Source organism: Nansenia antarctica (assembly GCF_963989245.1).
Source record: "Nansenia antarctica genome assembly, chromosome: 3".
Lineage (NCBI taxonomy): Eukaryota > Metazoa > Chordata > Actinopteri > Argentiniformes > Microstomatidae > Nansenia > Nansenia antarctica.
In genome coordinates, this window is record NC_137688.1 from 55,453,737 (window position 1) to 55,476,236 (window position 22,500).

Genomic DNA, 22,500 nt, shown 5'->3' on the forward strand with positions numbered 1-22,500 from the left:
ACACCTCTCTGCTGCAAGCTGTCTACCTGCTGTCTCTACTGCTGTGTCTACTACTGTCTCTACTACTGTCTCTACTACTGTCTCTACTACTGTCTCTACTACTGTCTCTATTACTGTCTCTACTACTGTCTCTACTACTGTCTCTACTCTAACTACTGTCTCTACTACTGTCTCTACTACTGTCTCTACTCTAACTACTGTCTCTACTACTGTCTCTACTCTAACTACTGTCTCTACTACTGTCTCTACTACTGTCTCTACTACTGTCTCTACTACTGTCTCTACTCTAACTACTGTCTCTACTACTGTCTCTACTCTAACTACTGTCTCTACTACTGTCTCTACTACTGTCTCTACTACTGTCTCTACTCTAACTACTGTCTCTACTACTGTCTCTACTACTGTCTCTACTCTAACTACTGTCTCTACTACTGTCTCTACTACTGTCTCTACTACTGTCTCTACTATTGTCTCTACTACTGTCTCTACTACTGTCTCTACTACTGTCTCTACTCTAACTACTGTCTCTACTACTGTCTCTACTACTGTCTCTACTACTGTCTCTACTCTAACTACTGTCTCTACTACTGTCTCTACTACTGTCTCTACTACTGTCTCTACTACTGTCTCTACTTTTGTCTCTACTACTGTCTCTACTACTGTCTCTACTACTGTCTCTACTACTGTCTCTACTACTGTCTCTATTACTGTCTCTATTACTGTCTCTACTATTGTCTCTACTACTGTCTCTATTACTGTCTCTACTACTGTCTCTATTACTGTCTCTACTACTGTCTCTATTACTGTCTCTACTACTGTCTCTACTACTGTCTCTATTACTGTCTCTACTACTGTCTCTATTACTGTCTCTACTGATGTGTCTACTACTGTCTCTACTACTGTCTCTACTACTGTCTCTACTTCTGTCTCTACTCTAACTACTGTCTCTACTACTGTCTCTATTACTGTCTCTACTACTGTCTCTACCTACTGTCTCTACTACTGTCTCTACTACTGTCTCTACTACTGTCTCTACTACTGTCTCTACTACTGTCTCTACTCTACTACTGTCTCTACTACTGTCTCTATTACTGTCTCTACTACTGTCTCTATTACTGTCTCTACTACTGTCTCTACTACTGTCTCTACTCTAACTACTGTCTCTACTATTGTCTCTATTACTGTCTCTACTACTGTCTCTACCTACTGTCTCTACTACTGTCTCTACTACTGTCTCTACTACTGTCTCTACTATTGTCTCTACTACTGTCTCTATTACTGTCTCTACTGATGTGTCTACTACTGTCTCTACTACTGTCTCTACTACTGTCTCTACTACTGTCTCTACTATTGTCGGTACTACTGTCTCTACTACTGCCTCTACTACTGTCTCTACTATTGTCTCTACTACTATCTCTACTACTGTCTCTACTACTGTCTCTACTACTGTCTCTACTACTGTTTCTACTATTGTCTCTACTACTGTCTCTACTACTGTCTCTACTATTGTCTCTACTATTGTCTCTACTACTGTCTCTACTACTGTCTCTACTACTGTCTCTACTACTGTCTCTACTACTGTCTCTATTACTGTCTCTACTACTGTCTCTATTACTGTCTCTACTACTGTCTCTACTATTGTCTCTATTACTGTCTCTACTACTGTCTCTACTGATGTGTCTACTACTGTCTCTACTACTGTCTCTACTACTGTCTCTACTACTGTCTCTACTACTGTCTCTACTATTGTCGGTACTACTGTCTCTACTACTGCCTCTACTACTGTCTCTACTATTGTCTCTACTACTATCTCTACTACTGTCTCTACTACTGTCTCTACTACTGTCTCTACTACTGTTTCTACTATTGTCTCTACTACTGTCTCTACTACTGTCTCTACTATTGTCTCTACTATTGTCTCTACTACTGTCTCTACTACTGTCTCTACTACTGTCTCTACTACTGTCTCTACTACTGTCTCTATTACTGTCTCTACTACTGTCTCTATTACTGTCTCTACTACTGTCTCTACTATTGTCTCTATTACTGTCTCTACTACTGTCTCTACTGATGTGTCTACTACTGTCTCTACTACTGTCTCTACTACTGTCTCTACTACTGTCTCTACTACTGTCTCTACTACTGTCTCTACTACTGTCTCTACTACTGTCTCTACTACTGTTTCTACTATTGTCTCTACTACTGTCTCTACTACTGTCTCTACTATTGTCTCTACTATTGTCTCTACTACTGTCTCTACTACTGTCTCTACTACTGTCTCTACTACTGTCTCTACTACTGTCTCTACTATTGTCTCTACTATTGTCTCTACTACTGTCTCTACTACTGTCTCTACTATTGTCTCTACTACTGTCTCTACTACTGTCTCTACTATTGTCTCTACTATTGTCTCTACTACTGTCTCTACTACTGTCTCTACTACTGTCTCTACTCTACTACTGTCTCCTGTACTGTCTCTACTACTGCTTCTACTACTGTCTCTACTATTGTCTCTACTACTGTCTCTACTACTGTCTCTACTACTGTCTCTACTACTGTCTCTACTACTGTCTCTACTCTACTATTGTCTCTACTACTGTCTCTACTACTGTCTCTACTACGGTCTCTACTCTACCTACTGTCTCTACTACTGTCTCTACTACTGTCTCTACTACTGTCTCTACTCTACCTACTGTCTCTACTACTGTCTCTACTATTGTCTCTACTACTGTCTCTACTACTGTCTCTACTATTGTCTCTACTACTGTCTCTACTACTGTCTCTACTACTGTCTCTACTACTGTCTCTACTACTGTCTCTACTAATGTCTCTACTACTGTCTCTATTACTGTCTCTACTACTGGCTCTACTACTGGCTCTACTACTGTCTCTACTACTGTCTCTACTCTAACTACTGTCTCTACTACTGTCTCTACTCTACCTACTGTCTCTACTACTGTCTCTACTCTACCTACTGTCTCTACTACTGTCTCTACTACTGTCTCTACTCTACTACTGTCTCTACTACTGTCTCTACTACTGTCTCTACTCTACCACTGTATCTACTACTGTGGGGTAGTGGTGGTCTAGTGGATAGTGAGTTGGACTTGTGATCGGAAGGTTGTGAGTTCAAATCCCGCCTGAAACCACACCACTACTAGTGTGCCCTTGAGTAAGGCACTTAGCCCTCAGTTACTCCAGGGGGAATGTCCCTGTAATTCGTAATTGTAAGTCGCTTTGGATAAAGGCGTCTGCTAAATGGCAAAATTAATTAATTAATTAATTACTGTCTCTACTACTGTCTCTACTCTACTACTGTCTCTATTACTGTCTCTACTCTACTACTGTCTCTACTACTGTCTCTACTACTGTCTCTACTACTGTCTCTACTACTGTCTCTACTACTGTCTCTACTCTACTACTGTCTCTACTACTGTCTCTACTACTGTCTCTACTACTGTCTCTACTACTGTCTCTACTATTGTCTCTACCTACTGTCTCTATTACTGTCTCTACTCTACTACTGTCTCTACTACTGTCTCTATTACTGTCTCTACTACTGGCTCTACTATTGTCTCTACTACTGTCTCTACTACTGTCTCTAGTACTGTCTCTACTCTACCTACTGTCTCTACTACTGTCTCTACTACTGTCTCTACTACTGTCTCTACTACTGTCTCGACTCTAACTACTGTCTCTACTACTGTCTCTACTCTACCTACTGTCTCTACTACTGTCTCTACTCTACCTACTGTCTCTATTACTGTCTCTACTACTGTCTCTACTACTGTCTCTACTACTGTCTCTACTATTGTCTCTACTACTGTCTCTACCTACTGTCTCTACTACTGTCTCTACTACTGTCTCTACTACTGTCTCTACTACTGTCTCTACTACTGTCTCTACTGATGTGTCTACTACTGTCTCTACTACTGCCTCTATTACTGTCTCTACTACTGTCTCTACTACTGTCTCTACTACTGTCTCTACTGATGTGTATATTACTGTCTCTACTACTGTCTCTACTACTGTCTCTACTACTGTCTCTACTACTGTCTCTACTACTGTCTCTACTCTACTACTGTCTCTACTACTGTCTCTACTACTGTCTCTACTACTGTCTCTACTATTGTCTCTATTACTGTCTCTACTGATGTGTCTACTACTGTCTCTACTACTGTCTCTACTACTGTCTCTACTACTGTCTCTACTACTGTCTCTACTACTGTCTCTATTACTGTCTCTACTTCTGCCTCTACTACTGTCTCTACTACTGTCTCTACTACTGTCTCTACTACTGTCTCTACTGTTGTCTCTACTATTGTCTCTACTACTGTCTCTACTACTGTCTCTACTACTGTCTCTACTCTACTACTGTCTCTACTACTGTCTCTACTACTGTCTCTACTCTACCTACTCTCTACTACTGTCTCTACTACTGTCTCTACTACTGTCTCTACTCTACCTACTCTCTACTTCTGTCTCTACTACTGTCTCTACTACTGTCTCTACTACTGTCTCTACTACTGTCTCTATTACTGTCTCTACTACTGTCTCTACTACTGTCTCTATTACTGTCTCTATTACTGTCTCTACTACTGTCTCTACTACTGTCTCTACTACTGTCTCTACTCTAACTACTGTCTCTACTACTGTCTCTACTACTGTCTCTACTCTAACTACTGTCTCTACTACTGTCTCTACTACTGTCTCTACTACTGTCTCTACTACTGTCTCTACTACTGTCTCTACTACTGTCTCTATTACTGTCTCTACTACTGTCTCTATTACTGTCTCTACTACTGTCTCTACTACTGTCTCTATTACTGTCTCTACTACTGTCTCTACTACTGTCTCTATTACTGTCTCTACTACTGTCTCTACTACTGTCTCTATTACTGTCTCTACTACTGTCTCTTTTACTGTCTCTACTACTGTCTCTACTACTGTCTCTACTACTGTCTCTACTACTGTCTCTATTACTGTCTCTACTACTGTCTCTACTACTGTCTCTATTACTGTCTCTATTACTGTCTCTACTACCGTCTCTACTACTGTCTCTACTACTGACTCTATTACTGTCTCTACTACTGTCTCTATTACTGTCTCTACTACTGTCTCTACTACTGTCTCTATTACTGTCTCTACTACTGTCTCTATTACTGTCTCTACTACTGTCTCTATTACTGTCTCTACTACTGTCTCTACTACTGTCTCTACTACTGTCTCTACTACTGTCTCTATTACTGTCTCTACTACTGTCTCTACTACTGTCTCTATTAATGTCTCTACTACTGTCTCTACTACTGTCTCTACTCTAACTACTGTCTCTACTACTGTCTCTACTACTGTCTCTATTACTGTCTCTACTACTGTCTCTATTAATGTCTCTACTACTGTCTCTACTACTGTCTCTACTCTACCTACTGTCTCTACTACTGTCTCTACTATTGTCTCTACTACTGTCTCTACTACTGTCTCTACCTACTGTCTCTACTACTGTCTCTACTACTGTCTCTACTGTCTCTACTACTGTCTCTACTACTGTCTCTATTACTGTCTCTACTACTGTCTCTACTACTGTCTCTATTACTGTCTCTACTACTGTCTCTACTCTACTACTGTCTCTACTACTGTCTCTACTACTGTCTCTACTACTGTCTCTACTACTGTCTCTACTACTGTCTCTATTACTGTCTCTACTACTGTCTCTACTACTGTCTCTATTACTGTCTCTACTACTGTCTCTACTCTACTACTGTCTCTACTACTGTCTCTACTACTGTCTCTACTATTGTCTCTACTACTGTCTCTATTACTGTCTCTACTGATGTGTCTACTACTGTCTCTACTACTGTCTCTACTACTGTCTCTACTACTGTCTCTACTACTGTCTCTACTACTGTCTCTACTACTGTCTCTATTACTGTCTCTACTACTGTCTCTACTACTGTCTCTACTATTGTCTCTACTAGTGTCTCTACTACTGTCTCTACTATTGTCTCCACTATTGTCTCTACTACTGTCTCTACTACTGTCTCTACTCTAACTACTGTCTCTACTACTGTCTCTACTACTGTCTCTACTACTGTCTCTACTACTGTCTCTATTACTGTCTCTACTACTGTCTCAATTACCGTCTCTACTACTGTCTCTACTACTGTCTCTACTACTGTCTCTACTACTGTCTCTACTACTGTCTCTATTACTGTCTCTACTACTGTCTCTACTACTGTCTCTATTACTGTCTCTACTACTGTCTCTATTACTGTCTCTACTACTGTCTCTACTACTGTCTCTACTACTGTCTCTATTACTGTCTCTACTACTGTCTCTATTACTGTCTCTACTACTGTCTCTACTACTGTCTCTACTCTAACTACTGTCTCTACTACTGTCTCTACTACTGTCTCTACTACTGTCTCTACTACTGTCTCTACTACTGTCTCTACTACTGTCTCTATTACTGTCTCTACTACTGTCTCTACTACTGTCTCTACTACTGTCTCTACTATTGTCTCTACTACTGTCTCTACTACTGTCTCTACTACTGTCTCTACTCTAAAAACTGTCTCTACTACTGTCTCTATTACTGTCTCTACTACTGTCTCTATTACTGTCTCTACTCTAACTACTGTCTCTACTACTGTCTCTATTACTGTCTCTACTACTGTCTCTACTCTACCTACTGTCTCTACTACTGTCTCTACTACTGTCTCTACTCTACCTACTGTCTCTACTACTGTCTCTACTATTGTCTCTACTACTGTCTCTACTACTGTCTCAACTACTGTCTCTACCTACTGTCTCTACTACTGTCTCTACTACTGTCTCTACTACTGTCTCTACTACTGTCTCTACTACTGTCTCTACTACTGTCTCTACTACTGTCTCTATTACTGTCTCTACTACTGTCTCTACTCTACTACTGTCTCTACTACTGTCTCTACTACTGTCTCTATTACTGTCTCTATTACTGTCTCTACTGATGTGTCTACTACTGTCTCTACTACTGTCTCTACTATTGTCTCTACTACTGTCTCTACTACTGTCTCTACTACTGTCTCTACTACTGTCTCTACTACTGCCTCTACTACTGTCTCTACTAGTGTCTTTACTACTGTCTCTACTATTGTCTCTACTACTGTCTCTACTACTGTCTCTACTACTGCCTCTACTACTGTCTCTACTACTGTCTCTACTACTGTCTCTACTACTGTCTCTACTACTGTCTCTACTACTGCCTCTACTACTGTCTCTACTACTGTCTCTACTACTGCCTCTACTACTGTCTTTACTATTGTCTCTACTCTACCTACTGTCTCTACTACTGTCTCTACTACTGTCTCTACTATTGTCTCTACTACTGTCTCTACTACTGTCTCTACTATTGTCTCTACTATTGTCTCTACTACTGTCTCTACTACTGTCTCTACTACTGTCTCTACTACTGTCTCTACTACTGTCTCTATTACTGTCTCTACTACTGTCTCTACTACTGTCTCTACTCTACCTACTGTCTCTACTACTGTCTCTACTACTGTCTCTACTCTACCTACTGTCTCTACTATTGTCTCTACTACTGTCTCTACTCTACTACTGTCTCTACTACTGTCTCTACTACTGTCTCTACTACTGTCTCTACTACTGTCTCTACTACTGTCTCTATTACTGTCTCTATTACTGTCTCTACTACTGTCTCTACTATTGTCTCTACTACTGTCTCTACTACTGTCTCTACTACTGTCTCTACTCTACCTACTGTCTCTACTAATGTCTCTACTACTGTCTCTACCTACTGTCTCTACTACTGTCTCTACTACTGTCTCTACTACTGTCTCTACTACTGTCTCTATTACTGTCTCTACTCTACCTACTGTCTCTACTACTGTCTCTATTACTGTCTCTACTCTACCTACTGTCTCTACTACTGTCTCTACTATTGTCTCTACTACTGTCTCTACTACTGTCTCTACCTACTGTCTCTACTACTGTCTCTACTACTGTCTCTACTACTGTCTCTACTACTGTCTCTATTACTGTCTCTACTACTGTCTCTACTACTGTCTCTATTACTGTCTCTACTACTGTCTCTACTCTACTACTGTCTCTACTACTGTCTCTATTACTGTCTCTACTACTGTCTCTACTCTACTACTGTCTCTACTACTGTCTCTACTACTGTCTCTACTATTGTCTCTACTACTGTCTCTATTACTGTCTCTACTGATGTGTCTACTACTGTCTCTACTACTGTCTCTACTACTGTCTCTACTACTGTCTCTACTACTGTCTCTATTACTGCCTCTACTACTGTCTCTACTACTGTCTCTACTACTGTCTCTATTACTGTCTCTACTACTGTCTCTACTACTGTCTCTACTACTGTCTCTACTCTACCTACTGTCTCTACTACTGTCTCTACTCTACCTACTCTCTACTACTGTCTCTACTACTGTCTCTACTACTGTCTCTACTACTGTCTCTACTACTGTCTCTACTACTGTCTCTACTACTGTCTCTACTACTGTCTCTACTCTACCTACTCTCTACTACTGTCTCTACTACTGTCTCTACTATTGTCTCTACCTACTGTCTCTACTACTGTCTCTACTACTGTCTCTACTACTGTCTCTACTACTGTCTCTACTACTGTCTCTACTACTGTCTCTATTACTGTCTCTACTACTGTCTCTACTATTGTCTCTACTACTGTCTCTACTACTGTCTCTACTACTGTCTCTACTCTACCTACTGTCTCTACTAATGTCTCTACTACTGTCTCTACCTACTGTCTCTACTACTGTCTCTACTACTGTCTCTACTACTGTCTCTACTACTGTCTCTACTACTGTCTCTACTACTGTCTCTACTACTGTCTCTACTCTACTACTGTCTCTACTACTGTCTCTACTACTGTCTCTATTACTGTCTCTATTACTGTCTCTACTGATGTGTCTACTACTGTCTCTACTACTGTCTCTACTACTGTCTCTACTACTGTCTCTACTATTGTCTCTACTACTGTCTCTACTACTGTCTCTACTACTGCCTCTACTACTGTCTCTACTACTGTCTCTACTACTGCCTCTACTACTGTCTTTACTATTGTCTCTACTACTGTCTCTACTACTGTCTCTATTACTGTCTCTACTACTGTCTCTACTACTGTCTCTACTCTACCTACTGTCTCTACTACTGTCTCTACTACTGTCTCTACTACTGTCTCTACTCTACCTACTGTCTCTACTATTGTCTCTACTACTGTCTCTACTCTACTACTGTCTCTACTACTGTCTCTACTACTGTCTCTACTACTGTCTCTACTACTGTCTCTATTACTGTCTCTACTACTGTCTCTACTACTGTCTCTACTCTACCTACTGTCTCTACTACTGTCTCTACTACTGTCTCTACTACTGTCTCTACTCTACCTACTGTCTCTACTATTGTCTCTACTACTGTCTCTACCTACTGTCTCTACTACTGTCTCTACTACTGTCTCTACTACTGTCTCTACTATTGTCTCTACCTACTGTCTCTACTACTGTCTCTACTACTGTCTCTACTACTGTCTCTACTACTGTCTCTATTACTGTCTCTACTACTGTCTCTACTATTGTCTCTACTACTGTCTCTACTACTGTCTCTACTACTGTCTCTACTCTACCTACTGTCTCTACTAATGTCTCTACTACTGTCTCTACCTACTGTCTCTACTACTGTCTCTACTACTGTCTCTACTACTGTCTCTACTCTAACTACTGTCTCTACTACTGTCTCTATTACTGTCTCTACTCTAACTACTGTCTCTACTACTGTCCCTATTACTGTCTCTACTACTGTCTCTACTACTGTCTCTACTACTGTCTCTACTATTGTCTCTACTACTGTCTCTACCTACTGTCTCTACTACTGTCTCTACTACTGTCTCTACTCTACCTACTGTCTCTACTACTGTCTCTACTATTGTCTCTACTACTGTCTCTACTACTGTCTCTACCTACTGTCTCTACTACTGTCTCTACTACTGTCTCTACTACTGTCTCTACTACTGTCTCTATTACTGTCTCTACTACTGTCTCTACTACTGTCTCTATTACTGTCTCTACTACTGTCTCTACTCTACTACTGTCTCTACTACTGTCTCTACTACTGTCTCTACTACTGTCTCTACTATTGTCTCTACTACTGTCTCTATTACTGTCTCTACTGATGTGTCTACTACTGTCTCTACTACTGTCTCTACTACTGTCTCTACTACTGTCTCTACTACTGTCTCTATTACTGCCTCTACTACTGCCTCTACTACTGTCTCTACTACTGTCTCTACTACTGTCTCTACTACTGTCTCTACTACTGTCTCTACTACTGTCTCTACTACTGTCTCTATTACTGTCTCTACTACTGTCTCTACTACTGTCTCTACTACTGTCTCTACTCTACCTACTGTCTCTACTACTGTCTCTACTCTACCTACTCTCTACTACTGTCTCTACTCTACCTACTGTCTCTACTACTGTCTCTACTACTGTCTCTACTACCGTCTCTACTACTGTCTCTACTACTGTCTCTACTACTGTCTCTACTACTGTCTCTACTACTGTCTCTACTACTGTCTCTACTATTGTCTCTACCTACTGTCTCTACTACTGTCTCTACTACTGTCTCTACTACTGTCTCTACTACTGTCTCTATTACTGTCTCTACTACTGTCTCTACTATTGTCTCTACTACTGTCTCTACTACTGTCTCTACTACTGTCTCTACTCTACCTACTGTCTCTACTAATGTCTCTACTACTGTCTCTACCTACTGTCTCTACTACTGTCTCTATTACTGTCTCTACTACTGTCTCTACTACTGTCTCTACTACTGTCTCTACTATTGTCTCTACTACTGTCTCTACTACTGTCTCTACTACTGTCTCTACTACTGTCTCTACTACTGTCTCTACTACTGTCTCTACTACTGTCTCTACTATTGTCTCTACTACTGTCTCTACTACTGTCTCTACTACTGTCTCTACTACTGTCTCTACCTACTGTCTCTACTACTGTCTCTACTACTGTCTCTACTACTGTCTCTACTACTGTCTCTACTACTGTCTCTACTACTGTCTCTATTACTGCCTCTACTACTGTCTCTACTACTGTCTCTACTCTACCTACTCTCTACTACTGTCTCTACTACTGTCTCTACTACTGTCTCTATTCCTGTCTCTACTACTGTCTCTACTACTGTCTCTACTACTGTCTCTACTACTGTCTCTACTACTGTCTCTATTACTGTCTCTACTACTGTCTCTACTACTGTCTCTACTACTGTCTCTACTACTGTCTCTACTACTGTCTCTACTACTGTCTCTATTACTGTCTCTACTCTAACTACTGTCTCTACTACTGTCTCTACTACTGTCTCTACTACCGTCTCTACTACTGTCTCTACTACTGTCTCTACTACTGTATCTACTACTGTCTCTACTACTGTCTCTACTCTACCTACTGTCTCTACTACTGTCTCTACTACTGTCTCTACTACTGTCTCTACTACCGTCTCTACTACTGTCTCTACTACTGTATCTACTACTGTCTCTACTACTGTCTCTACTCTACCTACTCTCTACTACTGTCTCTACTCTACTACTGTCTCTACTACTGTCTCTACTACTGTCTTTACTACTGTCTCTACTACTGTCTCTACTACCGTCTCTACTACTGTCTCTACTCTACCTACTGTCTCTACTACTGTCTCTACTACTGTCTCTACTACTGTCTCTACTACTGTCTCTATTACTGTCTCTACTCTACCTACTGTCTCTACTCTACCTACTGTCTCTACTACTGTCTCTACTCTACCTACTGTCTCTACTACTGTCTCTACTCTACCTACTGTCTCTACTCTACCTACTGTCTCTACTACTGTCTCTACTCTACCTACTGTCTCTACTCTACCTACTGTCTCTACTACTGTCTCTACTACTGTCTCTACTCTACCTACTCTCTACTACTGTCTCTACTATTGTGTCTACTACTGTCTCTACTCTATCTACCGTCTCTACTACTGTCTCTACTCTAACTACTGTATCTACTACTGTCTCTACTCTACCTACTGTCTCTACTCTACCTACTGTCTCTACTACTGTCTCTACTACTGTCTCTACTACCTTCTAGTGTTAATGACCCCACCCATGGCTGTTCTAGTGTTAATGACCCCACCCATGGCTGTTCTAGTGTTAAATGACCCCACCCATGGCTGTTCTAGTGTTAATGACCCCACCCCTGGCTGTTCTAGTGTTAATGACCCCACCCATGGCTGTTCTAGTGTTAAATGACCCCACCCATGGCTGTTCTAGTGTTAATGACCCCACCCATGGCTGTTCTAGTGTTAATGACCCCACCCATAGCTGTTCTAGTGTTAAATGACCCCACCCATGGCTGTTCTAGTGTTAATGACCCCACCCATGGCTGTTCTAGTGTTAAATGACCCCACCCATGGCTGTTCTAGTGTTAATGACCCCACCCATAGCTGTTCTAGTGTTAATGACCCCACCCATAGCTGTTCTAGTGTTAAATGACCCCACCCATGGCTGTTCTAGTGTTAATGACCCCACCCATGGCTGTTCTAGTGTTAAATGACCCCACCCATGGCTGTTCTAGTGTTAATGACCCCACCCATAGCTGTTCTAGTGTTAATGACTCCGCCCATGGCTGTTCTAGTGTTAAAGGCACAGAAGAGTCCGAGCTTCGCTCTGTGTGTGTACTGTTCTAAAAAGTTTGTGACATTGTGAGCAACGGCGTTGGTTTCTCTTTACAGCTGGAGGGGGGGGGGGGGGGGGGAGAGAGAGAGAGAGACTATTCACGGTTCCTGGTTGTGTATGCGTTGCTCTCCCGTGGTTGGCTGGCCCTGTAGATCATCAGCAGCAGCAGTAGGGGACGTTATGTAATTAACCCTGTGACCTGGCCGCCTTAATTGGTGCCTGTTGGAGGCAGCGCTGAAGAGGGGCGTCCCGCCGTGATCCACAGGCAACTACAGTACAGCCTGTGTGTGTGTGTGTGTGTGTGTGTGTGTGTGTTGAGTGTGTGCATGTGTGCGTGTGCGTGTGTGTGTGTGTGTGTGTGTGTGTGTGTGGCCTGCATCAGACATGACAGCACATTGAAATTCACCAGCCATGGAACCTTCTACGACATTTAACACAACATCATTTTGATAATTTTTCCTACAGTTGTATGATGTAAATGTGTGTTGTTTTTACCCACATAAATACCCTCCTTTCAACCTGTGGTTAGTGTTTAACTAGGAGTAGCTCTCCCGTCTGCAGACAGACAGGGCTACAGCAGGGGAGGCTGGTGGAGGTAGGAATCGGAGGACGGGCTCATTATAATGTATGGAACGGACTGATACCATTCCTCAGGCCATGCCATTAGAATGAGGCCGTCCTCCGATTTCTACCTCCGCCATCCTCCCCCCGCCTACTGTTTGGGTGCAGTACTTCAAAGAATCTCCCACTGTCAGTGTGGTTGTGTAGGCCGTGCGTGCGGGTCTGTTGCCGCTGTCAGTGTATTCTCTTTCCTCGTTTGGGTTTATTTTCCTTCTCCAGTTTCTAATTGACTTGATTTCTTCGGCCGCTCACACACGGCTAATTGCTGCCATAATTGCTGTTGTCATCGTGAGTGATTCTGTCGTTTCCGCGCGAGGTGTCATTCGGTGCTTTACACACGCCACTGTCCCTCTTTGAGGCCCGGGAGAGTTTAGTAAAGTTGTCTCACTCACGTCTCTTCTCTTTCTCCACCCCCCCCCCCCTTCTCTCCCTCTCACCCACTCTCTGTCTTTGTTTTTTTTCTCTCTCTCTCTCTCTCTCTCTCTATTTCTCTCTCTTTCTCTCTCTCCCACAGTCCCTGGATGGATTTGTATTTGCACTAAACAAGGAGGGAAGGTTTTTGTACATCTCCGAGACCGTGTCCATCTACCTGGGCCTCTCACAGGTGAGTACAACTATGCATCCTTATCACAAACATTTCTCTCCTCCTCCTCCTCCTCCTCCTCCTCCTCTTCTTCTTTATCAGCACTCGGCTAGCTGGGTCTGAAGTAGATTCAGACAAATTACAGCTAATTTAAAATCTCATCAGGGTGCTGGCCTGTTGGTAATTTAACACCTTGCCATGCTGCATATTTTATCCCGGGGTATTATTCTTGTCAAAGCGCTAACAGGTTCTGTGGCACTATTGGCTGTCCTCCAGCCCCCAGTACATGTCAATAAACACACAGAGGCCATCTTGGAGGTCAAACTGGGGGGGGTGGATGACCTTGGGTCTTCTAATAGGTCCAGGCAGCTCTCCCTCTGTCTCCGGGGCTAACAGAGAGAGAGAGGGGGGGGGGGGGGGAACAACTCTCCTCACAACCCAACTCAGGAGGAGGATGATGTCATTGTATCCGTCAGGGCAGAACCAGCCACAGTGACACCACTACACCACTACACCACTACAGGACTACACCACTACACCACTACACCACTACACCACGACACCACTACAGGACTGTGCACGCTCCTCTGATGGACAGAGTAGGAGCCACAGAGCGGTTTGATGAAGGTGGAGAAAAAAGTGTTTTTCTTTTATTCTATTATGCAATTGGCACTTTATTTTGTTGTTGTTTTGGGGTGTGAGCTGCCTTGATTTCCTCTCGGAGATCAATAAAGTACACATTAAGTAGTAAATTAAGTAGTACATTAAATAGTACATTTGTGTGTATTTTCACTGCATTGGAGAGAGCTTCTATGCAGCTGTGTTTGAAGGAGGTTGTGATGTAGAGATCCTTGTCTCTCTCAGTAGATACAGTTGTCTTTGTCTTGTCTAAATTAGATATAGAACCACAATAATAAGCCTCAAAAAGAAGACGAAGAAGAAGAAAAAAAAACGCAATCCCGTTTACCAAATTAAAAAATGGTAAAATCCTATAAGGCTTCTTCCGCGTCTATCTCCAGATTAATTCGGCAACGATGGATTAATGATGTCTATCAAATAATTGATTAATTGTCAAATAGGTTCCCCTAAGCTTTGGACTGAGTGATGTAGTTATCTTGTTGCTACTTTTATCAGTGGAGAGAGAGAGCGAGAGAGGGGAGGCAGAGTGATAGAGAGGGCTGCTGTCCTGTGTGACTATCTGACACGTGTACACCGAGTCTCTAACCTCACACATCTTAATTGCTGTTCACTTTTCTGCCACTTAATCTGTCTGGGTAACCCATTTTTTCCCCCTCAAATAAAACATAGCTAATTATTTTCAACATTAATTAGATCAGCGCAGCTCTTTAAGCCTTTTCAAACTGACAAGGTGATGGAGGTTTTTTTACGGCCGTCTAGCAGACAATCTGAGGCAGATTTATGGAAGGAGGACTTCAACCTCTCTTCTTCCTCGTCACCAACTTTCTTGCATATCAAACCTCATGTTAATGGAGTCATTAGCGAGATGTAATTAAAGTACCACACTACTGAAAGTTTTTTTTATTCCTAATCATAAAGGTTTATGTATTCGACTTCTATGTTGACAGTTATGGACTGAGAGAGAGGGAGAGAGAGAGAGAGGGAGGGGCAGTCAGTCTTTGACCTGTTTGGTGGACTTGATGACCGTCATACCAGGCAATTACCCCAGGTGGTTACAGTAAAAGTGTTCATATCCTAGCCAAGTCAACACCTGTCAGTAATTATGGATCCAGTCGAGAGTTGAACAACAATGAGTATTAAGTTGTTATTACACATGTAACACTGTAATTACAACACTGTTGATGTGGTGTTACTGTGTGTGGTAATCTAGAGGTTCCTTTAGTAGCCTATTACATGGTAGTAGAGCTGAGTATGTTCTGTTATGACGTGGCAATAGAGCTGTTATCAAAAGGTAATAGAGTTGATGATGTTCTGTTATTAATCATGTGGAATAAGGAACCGTGCAGTTTGATGCCGACAATGTGACAGCCTAGTCCTGACTGATACCATGGTCATGTGACAGCCTAGTCCTGACTGGTACCATGATCATGTGACAGCCTAGTCCTGACTGGTACCATGATCATGTGACAGCCTAGTCCTGACTGGTACCATGTGTTTGGCCAGTTCCGTGCCAGAGAGTGATGGCACCAGCACCGAACAGTAGCAGTAGAACAGAAACAGATGGACAGAATTAGCATTTTCTGTTTTGCAAATGGCGCTGATGGGCCTCTGTTCCCCCTAGTAACCACAGGTGTCTGTCAACAAGTTAGTCCTCCCAAACACCTTCCATCTCTATCCTGACTGACCCGTAGCCACGCCCCCTCCTTTCAGAAGGAGCTTCTAGATGGGTCGGGCAGCGTTCTAGAATGGTAGAGAAGGTTCTAGATTAGAATTTGAGAAGGATTCTGAATCGTAATTATTCTGAATCTTTTCTAAAATGTTAGTTTTTTTCCAAAGTCTCAGAATACGTCATGTCCGACGTCCGACAAGGCAGCAGCCGCGGTCTGTAGAGGAATGCGTGGAACAGGGGATGAGGGCTATTAAGCACATTTTGTCGTGATTTGGTGCCGTAATCCGCCCTGCTGAAATGCAGCGGCAGCCTCCGCGGATTACCCCGCGGGCCCGCCTAATGGCGGTAGTTAAAAGTTCTGATGCGGTGCCCGCTGGAGTGGCGCTCCGTGCCGTTGTCAGACCCTCCCTAGCAGCAGGCAGGGCTGGCCTGGCCACGGACCCTCTGGGCACCGGCGCCTTTGTTTGTGGAGCGTTTTAGGTGGAGCGGGATTGTAGACAGAGACACACACACACTTTATGGATGAGCACACACACACACACACACACACACACACACACACACACACACACACACACACACACACACACACACACAGAGGCAAGCAAGCACACACACACACACACACACACACACACACACACACACACACACACTCTCTCTCTTTCTGTCTTTCTCTCTCTCGCGCACACACATTCACATACACACACATTCACATACACACGCACTTGGATGATTTTGTTTGGTGAAGCATTTGTAGTAAAACCAGGATTGTCCAGGAGTCTTTGAAAGACCCCCATGACCCCAGACCCATGACCCCCTCACCTCCTGGTAGCCTTGTGTTAGCGTTATGTTAGTGTTGTGTTAGTATTTTGTTAGCGTTGTGTTAGCGTTGTGTTAGCGTTGTGTTAGTGTTGTGTTAGTGTTGTGTTAGTCTTGTGTTAGTGCTGTGTTAGCCTTGTGTTATTATTGTGTTAGTGTTAGTGTTGCGTTAGTGTTGTGTTAGCATTGTGATAGCATTGTGTTAGTGTTAGTGTTGTGTTATGAATGAATGAATGAATGAATGAATGAATGAATGAATGAATGGTCTTTATTGTCATTGATATAGTACAGGTACCAAACAACGACATTTGGGAGGGGGGGCTCCCCTGGTGCTAGGAAAAAAAATCTAAAAACAAGAAGGGAAAAGAGCTGGTTTACATAAATAAAGGCTATGTACACTATCCACTATACTATGCTATACAAATAAAACACTGTGCTGTACTCTATGCTATGCTATACCTATTCTAACATTTCCTATCTCTGAACCTTATGTACCCGAGGGTTGTCATATTGCACATAGTGTTATTGCACATTCATTTAAAGTGTCGCAGTTAGCGGAGTGTTAGCGCTGTGTTAGTGTTGTGTTAGTGTTGTGTTAGTGTTGTGTTAGTGTTGTGTTAGCGCTGTGTTAGTGTTGTGTTAGCGCTGTGTTAGTGTTGTGTTAGCGTTGTGTTAGTGTTGTGTTAGTGTTGTGTTAGCGTTGTGTTAGCGCTGTGTTAGTGTTGTGTTCACACTTGTCCGTTGACTTTCCAGCACTGCTGCAAGACACCTTAGCACCTGGTCGTGCCGCCAGGTGTAACGGCCTTGGGTGAGGCTAGTCTTGCATCCCACTAAGATGTGCTTCAGTGTTGCTGGACTTTGACATAGAGGGCACGTGGGGTCTTCGCCATACCACTGGCTTAGGTTTGCAGGAGAAGACAGGACATCGTAGGCAGCCCTGATGGTGAAGCTTGCTCTGAATGCCTCCATCTCCCACAGATCTTTCCAGGAGATCTTCCTCTTTTCCACTCCTTCCCATGCCATCCACTGCCCTTGCTTTGCCTGCGCCACAGCTTGTGCGCGCCTTCCTGCTTCCTCTTCCCGACGTACCTCCTGGACCACCAGCTTGCGTCTCTGAGATGGATTGGCCTTGCTCCAGGCCGGTGTACTAATCCCGAGGCCAAGACCACTCCTCCCCTCCTGGACTCGGCCCACAATGTCCCTGTGTCTGAGTGCTGCCTTTGCCTGCTCAGTTGCAGCCAATGGGGTCCACTTCCTCCCAGTGGCCAGGATGGGGGCAGCTTGGGCTACAAATGGATCATTCGAATCCAGAAGCATCATCTCCAGTCTGACTTTGGCACACTTGTACTCCTCTGTCAGACTGGAAATGGGCAGGTGTAACATCCCTTTGCCGTAGAGCCCAATGCTGCTGAGGCACCTGGGAAGGCCAAGCCACTTCCTTGCATATGAGTTGACCAGTCTCTCCAGCTTTTCCACCTTTGAGAGAGGAACTTCATAGAGGGTTAGTGGCCACAGGAGACGTGGAAGTAGTCCATACTGCATGCACCAGAGCTTCAGCTTGCCAGGAAGCAGGGTTCTGTCGATGTTCTCCAGGCCGCTGGCTACCTCCTTCCTGAGCTGCTCTACTTGCTCTTTATCTTTGAGGGAGGCATCATACCAACGACCTAGGCTCTTCACAGGCTTCTCGGAGACCGTTGGAATGGGTTCTTTGCCAATGTGGAAGCGGTGGTCTGACAGCTTCCCCTTGACAATGGAGATGCTTCTGGACTTGCTCGGTTTGATCTTCATGCGAGCCAACTCAATGTTTTCCTGGAGCTTTCCTAGTAGCTGTACTGTGCAAGCCTTGGTCGTGGTGAGTGTTGTGAGGTCATCCATGTAGGCTCTGATCGGCGGCAGCCTCAGCCCAGGTCTTATTCGCTGTCCGCCAACCACCCATCGAGAGGCCCGAATAATGACCTCCATGGCCAGGGTGAAGGCCAGCGGGGAGATGGTGCAGCCGGCCATGATTCCCACTTCCAGATGTTGCCATGCTGTGGTGTACTCTGCTGTGGTCACGCAGAGCTGGACATCCTGGAAGTAGGCCTTGACAAGGGTTGTGAGAGCTGGTGGGATCCTGAAGTAGTCGAAGGCTGTCCACAGGAGGTTGTGAGGGACTGAGCCAAAGGCATTCGCGAGATCCAGGAACACCACGTGGAGATCCGTTCCCTCCTTCTTGGCGACCTGGATCTGATGCCAGATGACACTAGCATGTTCGACACACCCTGAGAAGCCTGAGATGCCTGCTTTCTGGATTGACGTGTCAATCAGGTTGTTTCTTTGCAGGTATCCTGCCAGCCTATGAGCGACCACGCTGAAGAAGATTTTTCCCTCGACATTTAGAAGGCTGATCTGCCGGAACTGTCCGATTACTGTTGAGTCCTTTTCCTTGGGGATAAGGATCCCTCCGGCTCTCCGCCAGGACGTTGGTAACGCCTTCTTTTGCCACACAACTTTCATCAGCTTCCAGAGGAATCTCAGGACATGTGGTGCGTTTTTGTAGAGCCTGTATGGAACTCCGTTGGGACCTGGAGCTGACGCGGCCCTTGCTCTACGCACAGTGTTGTCTACTTCGCTCCACCTGGGTGGACTGATATCTAGTTCGTGCTCTGGTGGATTGACTGGTGGCATGTCAGGTGGGAGCGTGACCTCTTCCTGGTGTCGGTCATCTGTGCAGCCCTTTTTCAGATGTTCTTCCAGGTGGGCCTTTGCCACTGAGAGACTTCCACTCTTCTCCTTTGTGAAGAGAGTCTTCACAAATTTGAAAGGATCTTTGTAGAAGCGTGATCTTGTTTGCTCCTTCCTTCTGCGCACGACCAGGTGCTAAGGTGTCTTGCAGCAGTGCTGGAAAGTCAACGGACAAGTGTGAACGCCCTTCCTCCCCCGTCATCCCGGTGGCAGCCAGCACCATTTGTTCGGGAGGGCGAGGGTCAAGCCAGCCTCACCACCATAAGACCAGACACTGGGCAGCTGGGCAGAGCACGGGACTGGAAGCTGCTGGCAGACTTGGACAAGAAACTCTGCTTCCCAGCTGAGATCGCAGCCACCAACCTGCGACCAGACCTTGTGCTGTGGTTAGCCTCGCTCAAGCTCGTTTACATCATCGAGCTCACTGTGCCCTGGGAGGGTGCAGTGGAGGAGGCCTACGAGCGGAAGAGGCTGAGGTACACTGAACTCGCAGCAGATGCCCAACAACAAGGCTGGACAGCGAAGGTACGCCCAGTGGAAGTAGGCTGCAGAGGGTTCGTAGCCACCTCAACATCCAGGCTACTCAGGGAGATGGGGGTGCGAGGGAAGACCCAACGGCAGGCAATCAAGGACCTCTCCAGGGCTGCTGAAAAGGGGAGCCAGTGGCTGTGGATGAAGAGAAAGGACTTGACCCGGGCGTTCAAATGAGCTGATCGCATCTAGGGAGTGAACCTGGGACGCTGGGATTCACTGCTGAACCCTCTGGAGGTGTCGTGGGCTTATCAGCGAAACATTCATGAAGGAGGGCGCCCACTTGACAACCCAAAGGATGCCATCGCTCATTTGAACACCACAGAGTCTCATCGGTGCCTTAAGTATGTATCTATCGAGGGATATCAACATCTAGTCCTACATAACAGATATGTTAGTGTTGTGTTAGCGCTGTGTTAGTGTTGTGTTAGTGTTGTGTTAGTGTTGTGTTAGCGTTGTGTTAGTGTTGTATTAGTGTTAGTGTTGTGTTAGCGCTGTGTTAGTGTTGTGTTAGTGTTGTGTTAGCGTTGTGTTAGTGTTGTGTTAGCGCTGTGTTAGTGTTGTGTTAGTGTTGTGTTGTGTTAGTGTTAGGTTAGTGTTGTGTTAGCGTTGTGTTAGCGCTGTGTTAGTGTTGTGTTAGTGTTGTGTTAGCGTTGTGTTAGTGTTGTGTTAGCGTTGTGTTAGTGTTGTGTTAGCGCTGTGTTAGCGTTGTGTTAGTGTTGTGTTAGCGTTGTGTTAGTGTTGTGTTAGCGCTGTGTTAGTGTTGTGTTAGTGTTGTGTTAGCGTTGTGTTAGCATTGTGTTAGTATTGTGTTAGCATTGTGATAGCATTGTGTTAGTGTTGTGTTAGCATTGTGATAGCATTGTATTAGTGTTGTGTTATGTTAGTGTTGTGTCAGAGCTGTGTTAGCACTGTGTTGTGTTAGTGTTGTGTTAGCGCTGTGTTAGTGTTGTGTTAGCGTTGTGTTAGCACTGTGTTAGCACTGTGTTAGTGTTGTGTTAGCGCTGTGTTAGCGTTGTGGTAGTGTTGTGTGGAGGTTGTTGTGACGTTGTGTGGAGGTTGTTGTGACGTTGTGGTAGTGTTGTGTGGAGGTTGTTGTGACGTTGTGGTAGTGTTGTGTGGAGGTTGTTGTGACGTTTTGGTAGTGTTGTGTGGAGGTTGTTGTGACGTTGTAGTAGCGTTGTGTGGAGGTTGCGGAGGTGTGACCAGACAGCTGCCGCTGGGGTAATTGAGATGTGTCTGTTTGCTTTGTGTAACAGATGGCAGTGTGTGCTTAGGCTGATAGCTAGGAAAATAATAATTGCATTATTCCGGCCAACGGAATATTAGCTTTTGGAAGTGGGCCCATTCCGGGCTGGGCTCGGCTCTGCACCCCTGCCAGCGGAACATATGCACATGCATGAGACTAGAATATCCAAGGAAATTGATACATCTGGAAGCCAGCGACCATCTGAATCTCTCATCTGTCTCTGAGGAGCCACGCTTTTAGTCCTGGTAACCCCCATCCTGGGCCGGAACCAGAGGAATGTTCTAGTCGTACAGGACATGAGCGGGGAGGTTGAGCGGCGGACATGTGAGGCAAGTACCATATGGTTGAAGATATCTCTCTCTCTCTCTCTCTTTTGTTTGTGTGCTCAGCAATGTGATTGAGTTGGCGTACCTCCAGCCTCTTTCCCTCTCTCTCTCTCTCTCTCTCTCTCTCTCTCTCTCTCTCTCTCTCTCTCTCTCTCTCTCTCTCTCTATCTCTCACCCCCTCCCCCCCTCCGCCCCTTCTCTCTCTCTCTCTCTCTCTCTCTCTCTTTCACTCCTTCATGAAAACAAGCCTCCCTTTTATTGTGAAGCGACACCGGTTGGCCCTAGGAGCCTCCGCTCCCATTCACGTTTCGCTTTCCAATTGTGGATCTGGGATTGAATGTAGACATCTGCTGGGCTTTAAGTGACAGGGCCCCGCACGCACAGAGGGCCATTTGAAAGCCACCAGGAGTCTGATCCCTCTCTCACCGCTCCCCCCCTCCCCCCTCCTCACCCCCCTTCCGGATAGACACACACACACACACACACACACACACACACACACAGCTCCCAGCGGATCTCCGGCCAAGTGGGATGAGGGGAATATTGAATGTATTAGCATAAACGTCTGCCTGCATG

At 44.4% G+C, this 22,500-nt stretch overlaps 1 protein-coding gene across 1 annotated transcript in view; it reads left to right on the plus strand.

Annotated features, from left to right (window-relative positions):
* Positions 1–22,500, plus strand: part of npas3 (neuronal PAS domain protein 3) — a gene marked incomplete at both ends in the record, with an annotated part of 409,797 nt that overhangs the window by 285,268 nt on the left and 102,029 nt on the right. The window contains 1 exon segment of the mRNA XM_080525177.1: positions 13,896–13,985. Coding sequence (XP_080381303.1) covers positions 13,896–13,985 — 90 coding nt within the window.